At 38.7% G+C, this 15,977-nt stretch overlaps 1 protein-coding gene across 1 annotated transcript in view; it reads left to right on the plus strand.

Annotated features, from left to right (window-relative positions):
* Nucleotides 1-15,977, plus strand: part of FTO (FTO alpha-ketoglutarate dependent dioxygenase) — a 375,878-nt gene that overhangs the window by 144,461 nt on the left and 215,440 nt on the right. The window contains exon 5 of the mRNA XM_065898933.1: nt 10,228-10,307. Within this exon, the coding sequence (XP_065755005.1) occupies nt 10,228-10,307 (80 nt within the window). The remainder of the gene's footprint in view (nt 1-10,227; nt 10,308-15,977) is intronic.

Genomic DNA, 15,977 nt, shown 5'->3' on the forward strand with positions numbered 1-15,977 from the left:
TTCCCAAAGTGGGATTAAAGTTCTTTTTGCCTATTTAGAAAGCAAGAATGAATGATTAACCTCAAGAATGTATTCTCTTTGAAGCCTAACTATAAACCAAGCATTCCGTAAAAGTTAATTTCAAAAAAAAAAAAAAAAAGAGAGAGAAAGGTGTGTACCCTGAGGTCATCTTCACCTCTGTACCTGTTTTTATGAAAGAGTTTTTAGTCCCCTGGAAAATTATATTGGGGAAGGTTTAAAAAACTAACCAAAACTCTTATCACCCACACCGACTGCAGTGTTCTCTCATTTTTATTTGGGGAATGAATATCTCTTTTCTGAGGATCTCTTCATTGAACATTTCCCTTTGGATTTTTAAAAAATCATCATACTTACTGTTCTAGTTTTTATTGCTAGGTACAAAAGTAATAATATATGTCATCCAGTCAAAGATGCTATCAATTTTAAGATGTGTTCCAAATTCAGAGATGTTAAATATGAAGAAAAATTAGAATTGATGGTCATTGTAGAAAATTTACAAACTATAAGAAAGTATAAACTGGATAACAAAAGTGCATCATAATATCACCACACAGAGATAACATCATTCATAACTATTTGGTCTAATTCATTCTAGTGTTTTTTCCTATACTTGGGAATATATGTTTGTTTGTTTATTTTTTTAGAAAATTAATATCATGTTAGGTATAATGTTTTACATCTTGTTTTTTCCAGTAATTTTCTATCTTGAACATTTTTCCCTATTAAATATTCTTTGAAAATGTGATTTTTAAAAAATGGCTTAAATAGTAATCCCCTAATTTTGTCATGCCATTCATTTCCAGTGCTTTGGTATCATATACATTGCCCTGTGAACATCTTTGTATATACATCTTTGTCTGCACCTGTAAGTATTTCTCTAGGAAAAGTTACCAGAAGTGGGATACCTTGGTGAGGATGAGAGTGTCGATATGTAAAGACTGTACATATTGTACTGTCAGACGGTTAATCAGAAAGATTGTTTTCAGTTTACCTTTCTACCTACAATGTATGAAACATGGTTATTAGTTACTTCTACTAGCCTATTTATCTCACCCTAGGCAACACTGGGCATTACGATTTAAAAATATTTTTGCCAGTTTAATGATGAAAATAACATGAGTGTGACTTACTACTATACCTACACATATTCATATCTCCTTGAATGGCTATAGGATTCTTGAGTAACAAGCTTTCCACCTTTAAACTCTGTAGATATTGTCCCCTTGACCTCTGATGTTTGATGTTAGGAAGATATCTGAGATCATCTTCAAATTGATTATATTGTGGCAAACTGTGTTTTTTTCCTTTGGACATTTGTAGTATTTTATATTTAATTTTTGAACAGAATATGTTTATATATTTGGTCAGTCATTTTGTAGTACAGACTCAGGCCTTTTCACAACTTTGGAAAATATTCTTCTGTTATTTCTTTGACTATTCTTTCATTTCTCTGTTTTCTGCTTTCTTCCCTAAGATTTCTGTTACATCTGTTTTGGCTTCCAGAATCTGCCCCTCGTGTCTTATGTATTCTGTCACTAGTTTTTGTTTTCCCTCTGAGTTCTGGGAGAATTTCTTGGTTCTCATTTACTTCGGTAATTTGATTTTTCTGCAGCACGCCTTCTGTTGTTCACTCCAGCTATCATCACTTTAAATGAAGCCATACGTATTAAAAACAAGTCAACTCCAAGCAACCTTTCCTGATCTCATGCTGTTCCATCCTCACAGCTGCTTGCCGCATTTTCACAGGTGCAGTGCCCTCTTGAATCAAGCGGCTTCTTGAAAGATTGAGAATTTTACAACATTTTTTTCTGTCCATTTGAGTAACACTTTTTCGGAAGAGTCAGTTTCTGTCAAACTGGTTCCTTTCCTTAGAACTGTAATACTTTTGCCTGAGTCTAGTGATTCTTCCTTGTCTGTTTTTCCTTATAGAAAAAGGACTAGCACCGGCTGATAGGCAAGTCGGTGTTAAGGTTGGTTCTGAAAAACTTAGTATAGGTTCCCGACCAAATCCTTCACTTGAAGGAGGAGGAAGAAAATGTATCTTTGCAGGGCCAGAAGAGAGAGTTGGTGAACTGGAGTGTACTGAATGACTTGTTTCTGTCTTTGGGTGGTATAGATGCTCACAGTATGAGCAAACCCTGGCAGCTTTTGGACCATTCCTGGCATACCTGCTCGCTCCAGTTTCTTACCTCCACAATGCCTGGTTCTCTTCTCAAAGTGATGACTTGCACCAGCAACACGTCTGGGGGTCTATGGGTCCCGTGGGTGGTGTGCATTTAATACTGTCCTGCAGAGGCTACAGCCTCTGGGTGCCCTGTAGTCTCTCCTGCCCTTCTGCTCTGCACCTTCTGAGCTAGAGGGGGAGCATTGCTCTCAGGATCTGCTTGATATATTTATCAGGATGCTGCCCTTTTCTTTTTTTTTTTTTTTTTTTTTTGGGTCCCCCTTTGTTCCTCCACTATGTCCCACGCCCAGCTCTGTTCTAACACTTAGCCAGTTTCACCTCACTCATTTCATGGTAAAATCCTTACGGACAAGATCATGTCATTCAACTCTGCATCTCCAGAACTTAGTACAGTTTCTGCCATAAAGGGATGTCAGATAAATAAATTAGGGCCAAATGAGTACTCTTGAATTGGGGTCCCCAAATGATACACAAGCAGCTGCTTTGGTCAGCATTACCCAGGAACGGTGCCCCTCAACCCTCCCCTGCGTGAGAATCCCGTGGGGCACTTTCTAGAATACAGTGCCTGGGCCTCAGCTCTAGAAATTCTATTTTTAAATTATTATTATTTATTTATTTTTTGGCTGCGTTGGGTCTTCGTTGCTGTGCGCGGGCTTTCTCTAGTTGAGGAGAGCGGGGGCTACTCTTCGTTGAGGTGCGTGGGCTTCTCATTGCGGTGGCTCCTCTTGTCGCGGAGCACGGGCTCTAGGTGCGTGGGCTTCAGCAGTTGTGGCTCACAGGCTCTAGAGCGCAGGCTCAGTAGTTGTGGCGCATGGGCTTAGTTGCTCTGTGGCATGTGGGATCTTCCCGGACCAGGGCTAGAGCCCATGTCCCCTGCATTGGCAGGTGGATTCCTATCCACTGCGCCACCGGGGAAACCCAACCCCAGAAATTCTGATGAAGCTAATCTGTTGTGGGTCCAGGGCGTCAGTATTTTTTTTTTTTTATTGAAATATAGTTGATTTACATTAGGGTGCTGCCCTTCTTTCATCTCATTCCACTTATACTGTATCCAGCACAATTCCTTGTAATTTCTGGTGTATTGAGAACCTTTCCCTAACGTTGAGCACTGAAGGAAGTCTTAAATTCTTTTACTACTTCATTGATCATCTCATTGGGAATCTAGGAATGGGGCAGGTAGAGGCCTGGGTCTCTACTGTCATCTTGCCAGGAAGCGTCCCCTCCCCCCTTTCGTTGGCTATTAAATTCTGAACGTTCTCAGTCATGGATGTCCCCACATCTAGGAAAAATAAGGTCATAAATATTAAGATTGAGGGATGAGAATGGACAGGTGAGTAAGAATGAAAAGCTTCGGTGATCGTGTGCACCTGGGAAGATTGGATTTCAGTATTGGGCTTATTTAGCTCAGGAGTGCCTTTAGGCAAGCTTCTGATTGTTACTTTAAGAAATTTGGGGATGCAGTAGCCTCTGGTGACACACTGGACAACAGAACTGGGGAAATAAGGGCTGGGTTAAACTTAGTGTGACCAACTGTCCCAGTTTGTCTGGTGTGAGAGTGGGGATCTCAGGATTCGGGCCTTCAGTGTTACAACCAGGAAAGGCCTGGGCATGAATTGATCACCCTAGCGTCAATTATGCCACTGCATCTGTGGTCTCTTATATATGAGATGAGATTTCATGCTACAGTGAACGTCCAGAGTTCTCCCTCACCCACTGATAGAGCACGCAGCATTTAGCCTGCAAAGAGTAAGAGCTTCTTTTCCATTTGTTTTGTTCAATAAATTCTACAAACTCTGATTCCAGTTGAGTAGAGAGTCAGTTTTTAGCTGTATTCTGAGATAGCTCTGGAAAACAGGCATTCTTTAGTGTTTTCTTTCTAAAAATTTTTAGCATTAGTCTTTAAAGCTGGGCATGTCTTTAGTGTATCCTTTAAGACGTGAGATATACAATCCATGAGGCTTGAGCCACTTTCATAGACTTAGAATTTTAGATAAATTAGAAGCTCTTCAGTGAAAATTATGGGGTTCTTTCTAAAAGTCATAAAGGATTAGAGACATTTGGGAGCAATCTCAAAAGAGTTGTTTGATTAGAGAGTTGCCAAGGATTTAAATAAAGGTGCAAGCCTTGGAGTATTACTTCTAATGTTGTGTTTGCCACTTGGCCTGCCTCAGATTAGTGGCCCCTCAGTGGAACAAAAGCACTTAACAGATCTGTTCATTAAGATGATTTGTTTTCCTCCTTATGATGTCTTTAGAGCCTACTGTTAATAGCCTGGGAGTGATAAGGCTTTTATTTGGGTAGGTGAGAATGGCATCTATGTATTTCTTTTGTTTGTTTGTTTGATCTCCTTTTTAAATTTTATTTTATTTTTGGCTGTGCCATGCAGCATGTGGGATCATAGTTCCCCAACCAGGGATCAAACCCACACCCCCTGCATTGGAAGCGTGGAGTCTTAACCGCTGGACCATCAGGGAAGTCCCCAGCATCTATGTATTTCTTAGAAATTGTTTCAACCCTTTATGAGCACCTGGGCCTGGGGAAACTCCTCCAACCCCTGCTTTTTGTTTTCGTTTTGTTTGTTTGTTTGGCTTTGAATCCCCCTTTAGATAAAATAGTTCAGATCTACCAGAAATTCTCAGGTGTGTCCTTAACCAGAATCCTCAGAGAGAGCAAACTGGGAAAGAGAATGGACATTCAGTCCTCTTCAGGCCATAAGCTACACTTCTGAACCCAAGTCAGCAGAGGTTGGATCTGTTTTGATCCTCTGTATTAGCTTTCCTTGTCTTTACATTTGCTTTTAATACTCCAAATGTATGACTGCTGTTTTTATCCTCACCTTTCATTGCATCTTGTGTTGTTTGTTCATACAGTGTCCGAATGTTTTGTGACTAACTCATCTTCAATCTGTTGTTCCTGTGAAAATACCAAAAGTCGCTCTTAATTTCACTCTTTCCGTCCCTTCACTTACCCATCCATTAGCAGGTCCTATTATTTTCCTCTAAAACATTCTGCATCTGATCGCTGCTCACCGTCTCCCCTGCTGTCACCAGGTTTTTGTGGGGACACATTTTCAGCTCATTTAGGTGAATATCAAGCAGTGCGGTTGCTGGGTCTGATGGTAAGAGCGTGTTTAATTTTGAAAGAAACTGCCAAACTGTCTTCCAAAGTGGCTGTACCATTTCGCATACACACCAGCAGTGAATGAGAGTTCCTGTCGCTCCACATCCTCACCAGCATTTGATGTTGTTGGTGTTCGGATTTTAGCCATTCTAATAGCTGTGTAGTGGGTATTTGTTTTAATTTACACTTCCATGAGAAAGGTAGTGGGGCATCTTTTCATGTGCTGATTACAATCTGTCTATCTTCTTTGTTCAGGTCTTTTGTCCATTTTTTAATGAGTTGTTTGTTTTCTTATTGTTGGGTTTTAAGAGTTCTTTGTATATTTTAGATAACAGTTCTTTATCGAACATGTTCTTTGCAGATATTTTGTACGAGTCCAAGGCTTGTCTTCTTAATCTCCTGACGGTGTCTCTCACAGAACAGTTTTTAATTTTTATGAAGTCTGGTTTATCAATTTTGTCTTTCATGGATTGTGCCTTCAGTGGCACCTAGAAAGTCACTGTCACCCTCAAGGTCATCTAGATTTCCTCTTAAGTGTTTTATATGTACACGTTTTACATTTAGGTCTATAATCCATTTTGAGTATTTTTTTGCATATAGATGTACAGTTGTTCCAGCACCGCTTTTGAAGAGACTATTGAAGTCTTCCCTTCACTTCAGTCTTCTGGAAGAGATTGTAAAGAGTTGGTATTATTTCTTACCTAAATGTTTGGTAGAATTCACCAGTGCATCTGTTTGGGCCCAGAGGTTTCTGTTTTGAAAGGCTATTATTTACTGATTCAGTTACCTTAGTAGCTACAGGCCTATTCAGTTTGTCTATTTCTATTTGTGTGAGCTTTGGCAGATTGTGTCTTTCAAGGAATTGGTCCATTTCATCTAGCTTATCAAATTTGTGAGCATAGAACTGTTCATGTTATTACTTTATTTTCCTTTTAACATCCATAGGTTCTATAGTGATATCCTCTTTTTGTGTGTTCTGTCCTTTTTGTTTTTTGCCTGCATAGAAGCTTATTGATTTTATTGATCTTTTCAAAGAATCAGCTTTATTTCAGTGATTTTCTCTATGGATTTTTTTTTGATTTTATTAATTTCTGCTTTTATTTTTATTATTTCTTTTATTCTGCTTACTTTAAATTTAACTTGCTCTACTTTTTCTTGTTTCCTAAGGTGGAAGCTTGTTGATTTTAGATCTTTCTTCTTTTCTAACATGCATTTAATGCTACAGATTTTCCTCTTGGCACTGCTTTTACACATCACACAAATTTTGCTATTTTGTATTGTTATTTTCATTTGGTTAAAAGTATTTTAAAATTTCTCTTGTGATTTCTTCTTTGACCATGTGTTATTTGGAAGTGTGTTCTTTATTCTCTAAGTATTTTAGAATTTTCCAGCTATCTTTCTGTTACTGATGTCTAGTTTACTTTCTTTGTGGTCTGAGAGCAGACATTGTATGATTTCAATTTTTAAAAAATTTGTAAAGGTGCGATTCTTGTTCAAGAATGTAGTCTATTTTGATGAATGTTTCACATGACCTTGAGAAGATTGCATAATCTGTGGTTGTTGGATGAAGTCACCTACAGATGTCAATTAAGTTGATTGATGGTACTCTTGGGTTCCACTATGTCCTTACTAATTTTCTGCTGATGGATCTATTCACTTCTTTTAGGGGATGTTGAAGTCTCTAACTATAATAGTGGATATGTCTGTTTCTTCTTGCTGTTCTATTAGTTCTTGCCTCACATACTTTGTTGCTTTATTATAAGACAGATATACGTTAAGGATTGTTACCTCTTCTTGGAGAATTACCCCTTTATCATTACGTAATGCCCTGCTATGTCCCTGATAATTTTTCTTGCTTTTGCTCTGTCTGAAATTCATATAGGTATGCCAGCTTTGTTTTTGATTAGTGTTTCCATGATATATCTTTTTCCATCCCTTTACTTTTAATCTATATGTGTCTTCATATTTAAAGTGAGTTTCTTATAGACAATATATAGTTGGGTCTTGTTTTTTTCATCTACTCTGACCATCTCTGCCTTTTAATTAGTATACATAGGCCATTGACATTTAAAGTGATTACTGATATAGTTAGGTTAATATCTATCTTATTTGTTAATGTTTTCTATTTGTTGCCCTTGTTCTTTGCTCTTGTTTTTCTCTTTGGTCATCATTAAAAAAAAATTTTTTTTTCTGTCATTCTCCCTCCTCTGAGACTCAAATTACATTTATGTTAAAATGCTTAATATTGTCTCATAGGGCATGGATGCTCTTTCAGTTTTTTATAGTGTTTTTCCTCTGTGTGCTTCATTTTGGGTTGTTTCTGTTCCTGTGTATTCTACTTCACTTATCTTTTCTTCTGCAGTGTCTAAAGTGCTGTTAATCTCTTCAATGTGATTTTTATTTCATTTACTATATTTTTCATCTTTAGAAGCTTCATATTATATATATATGAAAGATATATACATAAAAAAAGAAAGATATTATCTTGTGTATCATATATATCATATATCTTTTATTTCTCTCTGCTACTTTTTGGTTGAATGCTGGATATGGCAAATTTTATTTATTGGTGCCTGATTTTGTTTTTATTGGTTTTTTTTTTTGAACCTATGGGTACTGAGAGCCATAGGTGATTTTTATTTTACTTTATTTATTTTATTTTTTAAAGTTTTTATTTATTTATGGCTGCATTGGGTCTTAGTTGCTGCACACGGACTTTAGTTGCGGTGAGCGGGGGTTACTCTTCGTTGCGGTGTGTGGGCTTCTCACTGCGGTGGCTTCTACTCTTTGTTGTGGAGCACGGGCTCTAGGCATGCGGGCTTCAGTAGTTGTGGCTCGTGGGCTCAGTAGTTGTGTCTCGTGGGCTCTAGAGCACAGCCTCAGTAGTTGTGGCACATGGGCTTAGTTGCTCTGCGGCATGTGGGATCTTCCCGGACCAGGGCTCATACCCGTGTCCCCTGCATTGGCAGGTGGATTCTCAACCACTGCACCACCAGGGAAGTCCCGCCTGATTTTGTTATATTCTTTTAAGTAGTGTTGGACTTTGCTCTAGTGAGTAATTAAATTATTTGGAATAAGTTAGATTCTTTTTTTCTTTGCGGTACATGGGCCTCTCACCACTGCAGCCTCTCCCGCCGCGGAGCACAGGCTCCAGATGCGCAGGCCCAACGGCCATGGCCCACGGGCCCAGCCACTCTGCGGCATGTGGGATCCTCCCAGACCGGGGCACGAACCCGTGTCCCCTGCGTTGGCAGGCCGACTCTCAACCACTGCGCCACCAGGGAAGCCCTAAGTTAGATTCTTTTGAGGCTTGCTTTTAAGCTTTTAAGTGGATCTGGGGCAGCCTTTAATATAGTACTTATTTAACCCTACTACTAAGATTATGCTTTTCTAAAGACTCTATTGTCTCAGGTAGTAGGAACCATTCTGGCTGCTGAGAACACAGCGTATTCCTGGCCCTATGTGAGGTCTGAGATTTTTCTAGTCTATAGCTTTCTGGAACTTATTTTCCTGCCTGTGGGAAGTTTTCATCCACACATGCACAGATGAATACGTAGCCAAAGACTTGAAGGAACCCTTCTGTAGATGTCCGCTTAGTCTCTCCCTGTGCGGGTTCTTCTGTTCCAGTATTCTGCCTTACAAATCCTTGCTGCCTTGGCCTTCCTAAACTGTAGTCTCTGTCTTCACAACTCAGCAAGAGAGAAAACTGAAAACTCTGAGTTCTGATATCCCCATCCCTACTCTGTGACTTTGAAACTGTGTCTAGCTAGTAAACTAAGGCTCACCTATTTTATTTCTCCTATCTTTGGGGTCACTGTTTTCCAGTGTCAGAAACCTTTGTTTCCTATTTTTGGTCTGTTTTATAATTTTTTAGGGTAAGAAGGTAAACCTTGTCATGGTTACTCCATAATGTCCATAAGCAGGAGTCCTGCAGTTGGCATTTTGCATTTCCTTTCTTCTGTTTAGAGGTAATTTTATAGGTTGTTTTTGCTGACATGTAGGGGGTGTGGTGGTCTTTGCTTCCTAGTTTAAGTCATTGTCTTTCTCAGTATCTTGCTAAGAAGCCTCTGTTGCTTACATAGGAAATCATGTGTTGCTGGGGACAGTTTGGTTCTCTTCTTTGTAACAGAGGACGTGATGTCCTAAGGAGAGGTGTTACAGATTTTGCCTCACATGTGGCATCATTTCTTAGAATACGCAACAACTTGGCCATTGGTTTTTCTCCCACTGCGTGTGGTTTTAGGCATATTCTTCAGCTGATGAATTCACCACCTTCTCCATTCTTGGGTCGTGAATCTGTAGGCTTGAATTCTGTTCTGAGAGCCAAAGCTTTTGCAACATGCTGAGTTGGTTGGTTTGCTGCCTGGAAAATTGTTAGGGCAAAATTGATACTTTGACTGGGGAAGGAAAGAGGCAGATTTTCAGACGAAAGATGTTCAACTCCAAATAATACAAAAAAAATTTGGCTTATTCTAAAGGCATGGGTAGAATTAGATGTATCATGAGAAAGGGAAAGAAGTTCAGCCCATAAATAGTGGTGAGTGGATATCATAAGACTACAAATAAGTAGGGTAACCCTATAGCCTGTTTGCTAAGGACAGTCCTGGTTTATGCCTGTTGTCCTGCAATAATTATTAATAACATCCCCTTTCACTATTGCAAGTATCATGGTTTTTGATGGTTTTATACCATATGACTATATATATATATATGTCATCCTACTTACAAAGAACGGTTTAAAGAATACATGGTAATTGTTAATTCTTTGGTTCTTGTCATTCTTCTTGAATGATGGATTTACTGTTTACTTTGTGTTTGAGTGAAATAGTATTCAGTGACTGATAAGTGTGTGTTGGGTGTTGTGTTTTTCTTTTTTTTAATTTTTGGTATTTTTCCTGCAGATGATCTCAATGCCACCCACCAACACTGTGTTTTGGCTGGTTTACCACCTCGGTTTAGTTCCACCCACCGAGTGGCAGAGGTAAGTGTAAATAAAAATGTGACTCAGGCTTAATTGGATGTGACAGAAGTGGTTGTATGAGCAATTTGTCACAGAACTTTGGAAGAATATTTGATGGGAAAATTGCTTCCATCTAACTAGACTTTAGCCTCTATTTACTTGCTTTTTTAGCTTTGAGTTGTGTTGGATCCAGTTTTAAAAAGCGTGTTCACAGCCTGGGATAAGTATATTTTGCTTCTTTGGGGTTATGTTTCTTGGAAAAGGTGCCAGCAAGAGGGCACCTTGGCAGGTGTTGCTGGTTAGAGATTTTTCTAAGGGGTTTGTATCTGTCAAGGTCAAGGGCAGGAGATGGCCAGAACAAAATAGTAGATATGTGTGCTTGTGCATGTGTTAGCTGTGACTGGGCTCAGATGGTTGAGAATTTATATTTCCCTTAACTTTTGGGTCAGGCTTCCGGGCATGTGAATGTAAATTAAGGAGAAAGTTACAGTGGTGCCAGGGAATTTCCAAACTCCCCAGTTGTGTTTCTAACCCAGACTTTATTGCTAAATTCTGCCAGCACTTGCAGTGGCTGATAGTCAGCTGATTAGACTAGCTCAGAATGGAAACTTAAGAGATGAGGGAAGCCTTTAGTAGTCACCCTGGAGTATTGTGTGTGCTCAGTTAAGAAGCGTTCCAGAGAGCAGGGGAATGATCATGAAAAGGATTACAAGTTGACCTCGTATCCAAGCTTGTCTTCTGTGCTTTGCTTTTGTAGCTTGCCTTTTCATTGTACCACAAGGGGACCAGTGTGAGAAAGTTGGGCAGACGGGATACAATAAAGTGGCAGGGAAACACAAGCACAAGACCTTTCCAGTCCTGAGACTGTGTGAGTCTATAAGGCAGTGTCATGTCTTTTGGTATTTAGGTAGCTTTTCGAATGGACTGGTCATTTTGCTAGGTGGCAGAGAGGACACGAGTGTCTGTTTAAATCAAGATGCCAGCAAACCCATCAAGCATTCCTTCCCCCTTTTCTCCCTTTCTTCTCTCTTCTATTCAGTCATTCATCTAAATATTTGAGTGTCTGTTCTGTGCCCAGTAGCACTAGAGGCATGAGAGAGAGAGAGCCATCAACATGACAGGTATGGCCGCTAGCTTTGCTGAACTTCCATTTTAGTTTGAGAGACAAATATTAAATAGATAAAAACACAAATAATTATCTTAGAGACCTAAAAAGGTAAGTTCTGTTAGGAAGGAGTGAGTGAAGGCAGGCAAAAAAGAGTGAGCAAGCATTTATAGAGCATCTAATACGTGCTTTGTATTGTACAAAAAAGGCTTCATTTTTTATGTAATACAAGATGATATAGACCTCTGTCTTTCTAGCTAGAACTCTCCTGAGAATTCTTTTGAGTATGTGGCTACTTATGTGTATCTTTGCACCTTCCCTAATCCAATCTGCAAGAGTGGACAGGACAATTAGTGCTGTGCTCAGAGGGTTGGCACAAAATGATGAATAAGAAGTTTCACAAAGTGTATTTGATGAGGGTAACAATCATATTTAATTCATAGGGTTCTTGTGAGGATTAAGTGAGTGAATACGTGTAAGTCTTTTAGAACAGTGGCAGGTATAGAGTATGCTATTCTGTCTCCATTTATACACTAGAATGTATGTAATGAAGCAAGAGAACTTAAGTCATCAATGAGTCTTTAATTGGAAGTGTTGCTATTAACTGAAAGCTACTACTCAGAAGAAGGGAAGTGATTTTAGTTCTTTCATCCATTCTGCAAACTTTCGTTGAAATTCCCAGTGTTCAAGGTATTCTTTTAGACACTTGTGCACGGGTAGAGTGCAGAATAGAGAGTAGCAAACAGCATAAGGCTTCACGAGTGACATGACATGTAAGACTTGAACACGTAGGGATTAGGGGATTTTAGGACATTTTAAGACATTTAAGAGTCCTCATCCCATTAGGTGGAAATCTTGTGATCGGAATGGGATGGGGATACAAAGGGAGTATTGAGTGGCTCAACTTTGACTGAATCCCAGGATGCCAGAAAGGGAGTGCTGGCAGATAAAGGCTGATCCCTGAATGACTGGATTGTGAAAGATCTTGGATATCAGGTTAGGTGTGTTTTAACTTAAGTTGGTTCAGCTGGGGGTTATTGATGATTTATTTATCGCAGTAGTGACATATTGGAGGTGTCTTTAAGAAGATGAAAATGATAGAGACATCAATTAAACCTGTTGGTCTGAATTAAGGTCATGGCAACAGGAAAAAAGAAGAAATTCCCTTGACTAATGTAGGAGACATAGTGACAGACTTGGCAACTGATTGAAGTGGAGGGAGGAATGTAAGAATGAATGAGTGAGTGGATGAATGGATGAACAAATGAATGAATGAGTGAATGAATGAACACACTAACCAGGTAACTCTTTATTGGATGCTTGTCATACGCTGGGCTTTTGGGTGACTCTGAGGTTTCAAGCTTGGGTGATTTGGAGATGACATTACCATAAGTAGAAATAGGGATCTAAGACACGAGGGGAAGACAGTAGTTCAGTTTTGAACAGGCTGAGTCAGAGCTGCCAAGAGGAGAGGTCCAGCAGACAAATGTAAATTTGGGACTAAAACTTGTGAGAGATCAGGAAACCTTTCCTTCTCCACCTCCTATGATAAATACACACATTCAGAATGCAGTTTGAAAAGTACCCCTCTGGCCTTATTTCCTTTTTTTCCAAGTGGACCATCTTAACTAAAGTAGCAGTGCTTTCAAAATATCCTGAGGCTTAGCTTTCTCTGCTTTAGTCATAGCTGTATTTGTATCTTCTAATTTTTAGGCAAAATTTTGAGCGTTAATTAATTTTTAAAAAAGAGGTGGATATGCATAGTGATAATAATAATAATATAATCCCAAATCTGTATCTTTTATATTATCTCTACTTCATTTCAAGCTTATGATACTTTACTGATTAGACATACATAATGTGAATGATGTGACTTTCCTGCTTTCTATATTATAGATCAGGGTCAGCAAGTTCTATGCCTTTTGGGCCAGCCAGCTCTTTTTGTAGATAAAGTTTTATTGGAACACAGCCACGCTTACTTATTTACGTACTGTTTATGGCTGCTTTGGAGCTACCATGGCAGAGCTGAGTAGTTGAACACAGACCTTATGGCCTGCAAGCCTAAAATATCTACTATCTGACCTTTTTAAGAAAAGGTTTGCTGACTCTGTTTTACATGATCCTGTGTATACAGGCTCTAAAGTTAAAAGGAATTTTTTTTAAAAAATCATCATTTTAAGGGTAACTTTTTATTTCTACCCAATCGAAAATTCAGTGCTGGTAAAGTTACAGTGAAACTGTACATTCATACACTACTGGTAGTTTCTCTAATTAGTATATTTTTTGGAAAGCTATATGGGGATATGTGTAAAGCCCCATAAAAATATTCATATCTTTGATCTCATAACACTGTTTTGGGGAATCAAACCTAGGAAATAATTCAAAGGAAGTATATATAAAAAGATATTTGTCTGGTATGATTAACAGTAGTGAAAAGTTGGACAGAACCTTAATGCCTTTATATTATGCGACTTGCTAATTAAATTGTTAATGTCACCTCATGAAGCAGCATTGACCATGGTAGTCTTGAATACTTATGTACAAACAGTGAAAAGTAGCATGTACATTGATATGTATATATTCATTACAGCTGTGTGTGGATGAAGAATTACATGCAAAAAAAAATAATTTATTTTAAATAGAATATGGCAGGATTATGTTTTTATCTTATTTACAACTTTTAATTTCATCTTATTGTTCTCAGTAATAGAAGAGGGAAAAGATTTTTTTCTCCAACACTATAGTTAACGTTATGGTTTCCCTCAATACAGAGAGGAAAAAGTCCATGCAACTTTATAGCTCTCACTTGTTCTACAAATGTCCTTTCCTTCATACAGTATTAAATTAGACATCTTTTCTGTGCCAAACAAAATGATTCGCTATTTTCTGCCTATTCACAATATGTAGGAAACAGATTGTCTTAAGGAAATGTTGTTCTGAAATTCATTTTAGCTAATCAGAGAAGAAATCTATTCAGTTTTTAGTTGCAAAAATGTGACTAGAGTATGTCTGATGACTCTCGACCTTTATTTGATTTTAGTTTCTTTCTGGTTGTGACAGAATGTTCTTAGGATGCAACACAGAATATATGTTTTTTTAAAATTTAAATTCTATGTATAATTATATTTTGAATAGGTAGTTACGCAAATGGTTCAAAACTCAAAAAGTACCTAAGAGTGTACAGTTAAAACCTATTTCTCCTCACACCAGCCAGCTCCTCTTCCCCAGAGGCAACCAGTGTTATCAGATTTTTGTTATCCTTTCAGTGATACTTAATACATATATAAGCAAGCACATATGTAATTTTTAAAATTTCTTATATAAATGGTAGTCTACACACTATTCTGTACTTTTTTTTTTTTTTTTGCGGTACGCGGGCCTCTCACTGTTGTGTCCTCTCCAGTTGCGGAGCACAGGCTCCGGACGCACAGGCTCAGCGGCCATGGCTCACGGGCCCAGCCGCTCCGCGGCATGTGGGATCTTCCCAGACCGGGGCACGAACCCGCGTCCCCTGCATCGGCAGGCGGACTCTCAACCACTGCACCACCAGGGAAGCCCCTATTCTGCACTTTTTGTTTTGTTTTATTTTAGTAAACCTTGATGATAATTACTTATCAATATGCAATTCTTAGAGTAGGGAATTTTTTTTAAGATATGATACAACAGCATAAGCCATCAAAGAAAAAAATAGGTGAATTGGACTTTATCAAAGTTAAAAACCTTATGCGTCAAAGGGTACCATCACAACCGTGAAAAGAGAGAATGGGAGAAAATATTTGCATATCATACATCTCACAAGGGGCCCATATTTATATTTATATAAAGAACTCTTACAGCTCAATGATTAAAAATATAACTAATCCAACTTTTTAAACAGATAAAGGATATGAATAGACATGTGTCCAGACGAGATATACAAGCGGCCGATAAACACATGAAAAGATGCTCACCATCATTAGTCGTTGGGGAAATGCAAATCAAAACCACAATGACATACCACTGCACACCCGCTGGAATAGGTATAATCAGAATCACAGTAACAGGTGTTGGTGAGGATGTGCAGAAATTGGAAGCCTCATACATTGCTGGAGGGAATGTAAAATGGCGCAGCCACTTTGGAAAACGGTCTGGCACTTCTTCAGAAGGTTAAATTCAGAGTTACCTTATTGCCCAGCAATTCCATGCCTAGTGTACACACCCAAGAGAAGTGAAAACTCGTACATGAATGTTCACAGTAGCTTAATTCATAATAGCCAAAAAGTGGAAACAGCCCAAATGTTCATCACCTAACGAATGGAGAAACAAAAGGCAGCGTATCTGTACAGTTGAATGATTATTTGGCAATAAACAGGAACAGGGTGCTGACACATGGACAACATGGATGAACCTTGAAAATATACTAAGTGAAAGAAGCCAGTCACAAAGGACCACATATTGTATGATTTCGTTTATATGTAATATCCAGAGTAGACCAGTCAAATCTGTAGATCCATAAAGTAGATTTGTGGTTGCCTAGGGCTGGGAAGGCTGGTAGAAATGGGAGGGGGTGACTGGTAAAGGTACAGCGTTTCTTTCTGGAGTGATAA

Source organism: Phocoena phocoena, chromosome 20 (genome assembly GCF_963924675.1).
Source record: "Phocoena phocoena chromosome 20, mPhoPho1.1, whole genome shotgun sequence".
NCBI classification, from domain to species: Eukaryota; Metazoa; Chordata; class Mammalia; order Artiodactyla; family Phocoenidae; genus Phocoena; species Phocoena phocoena.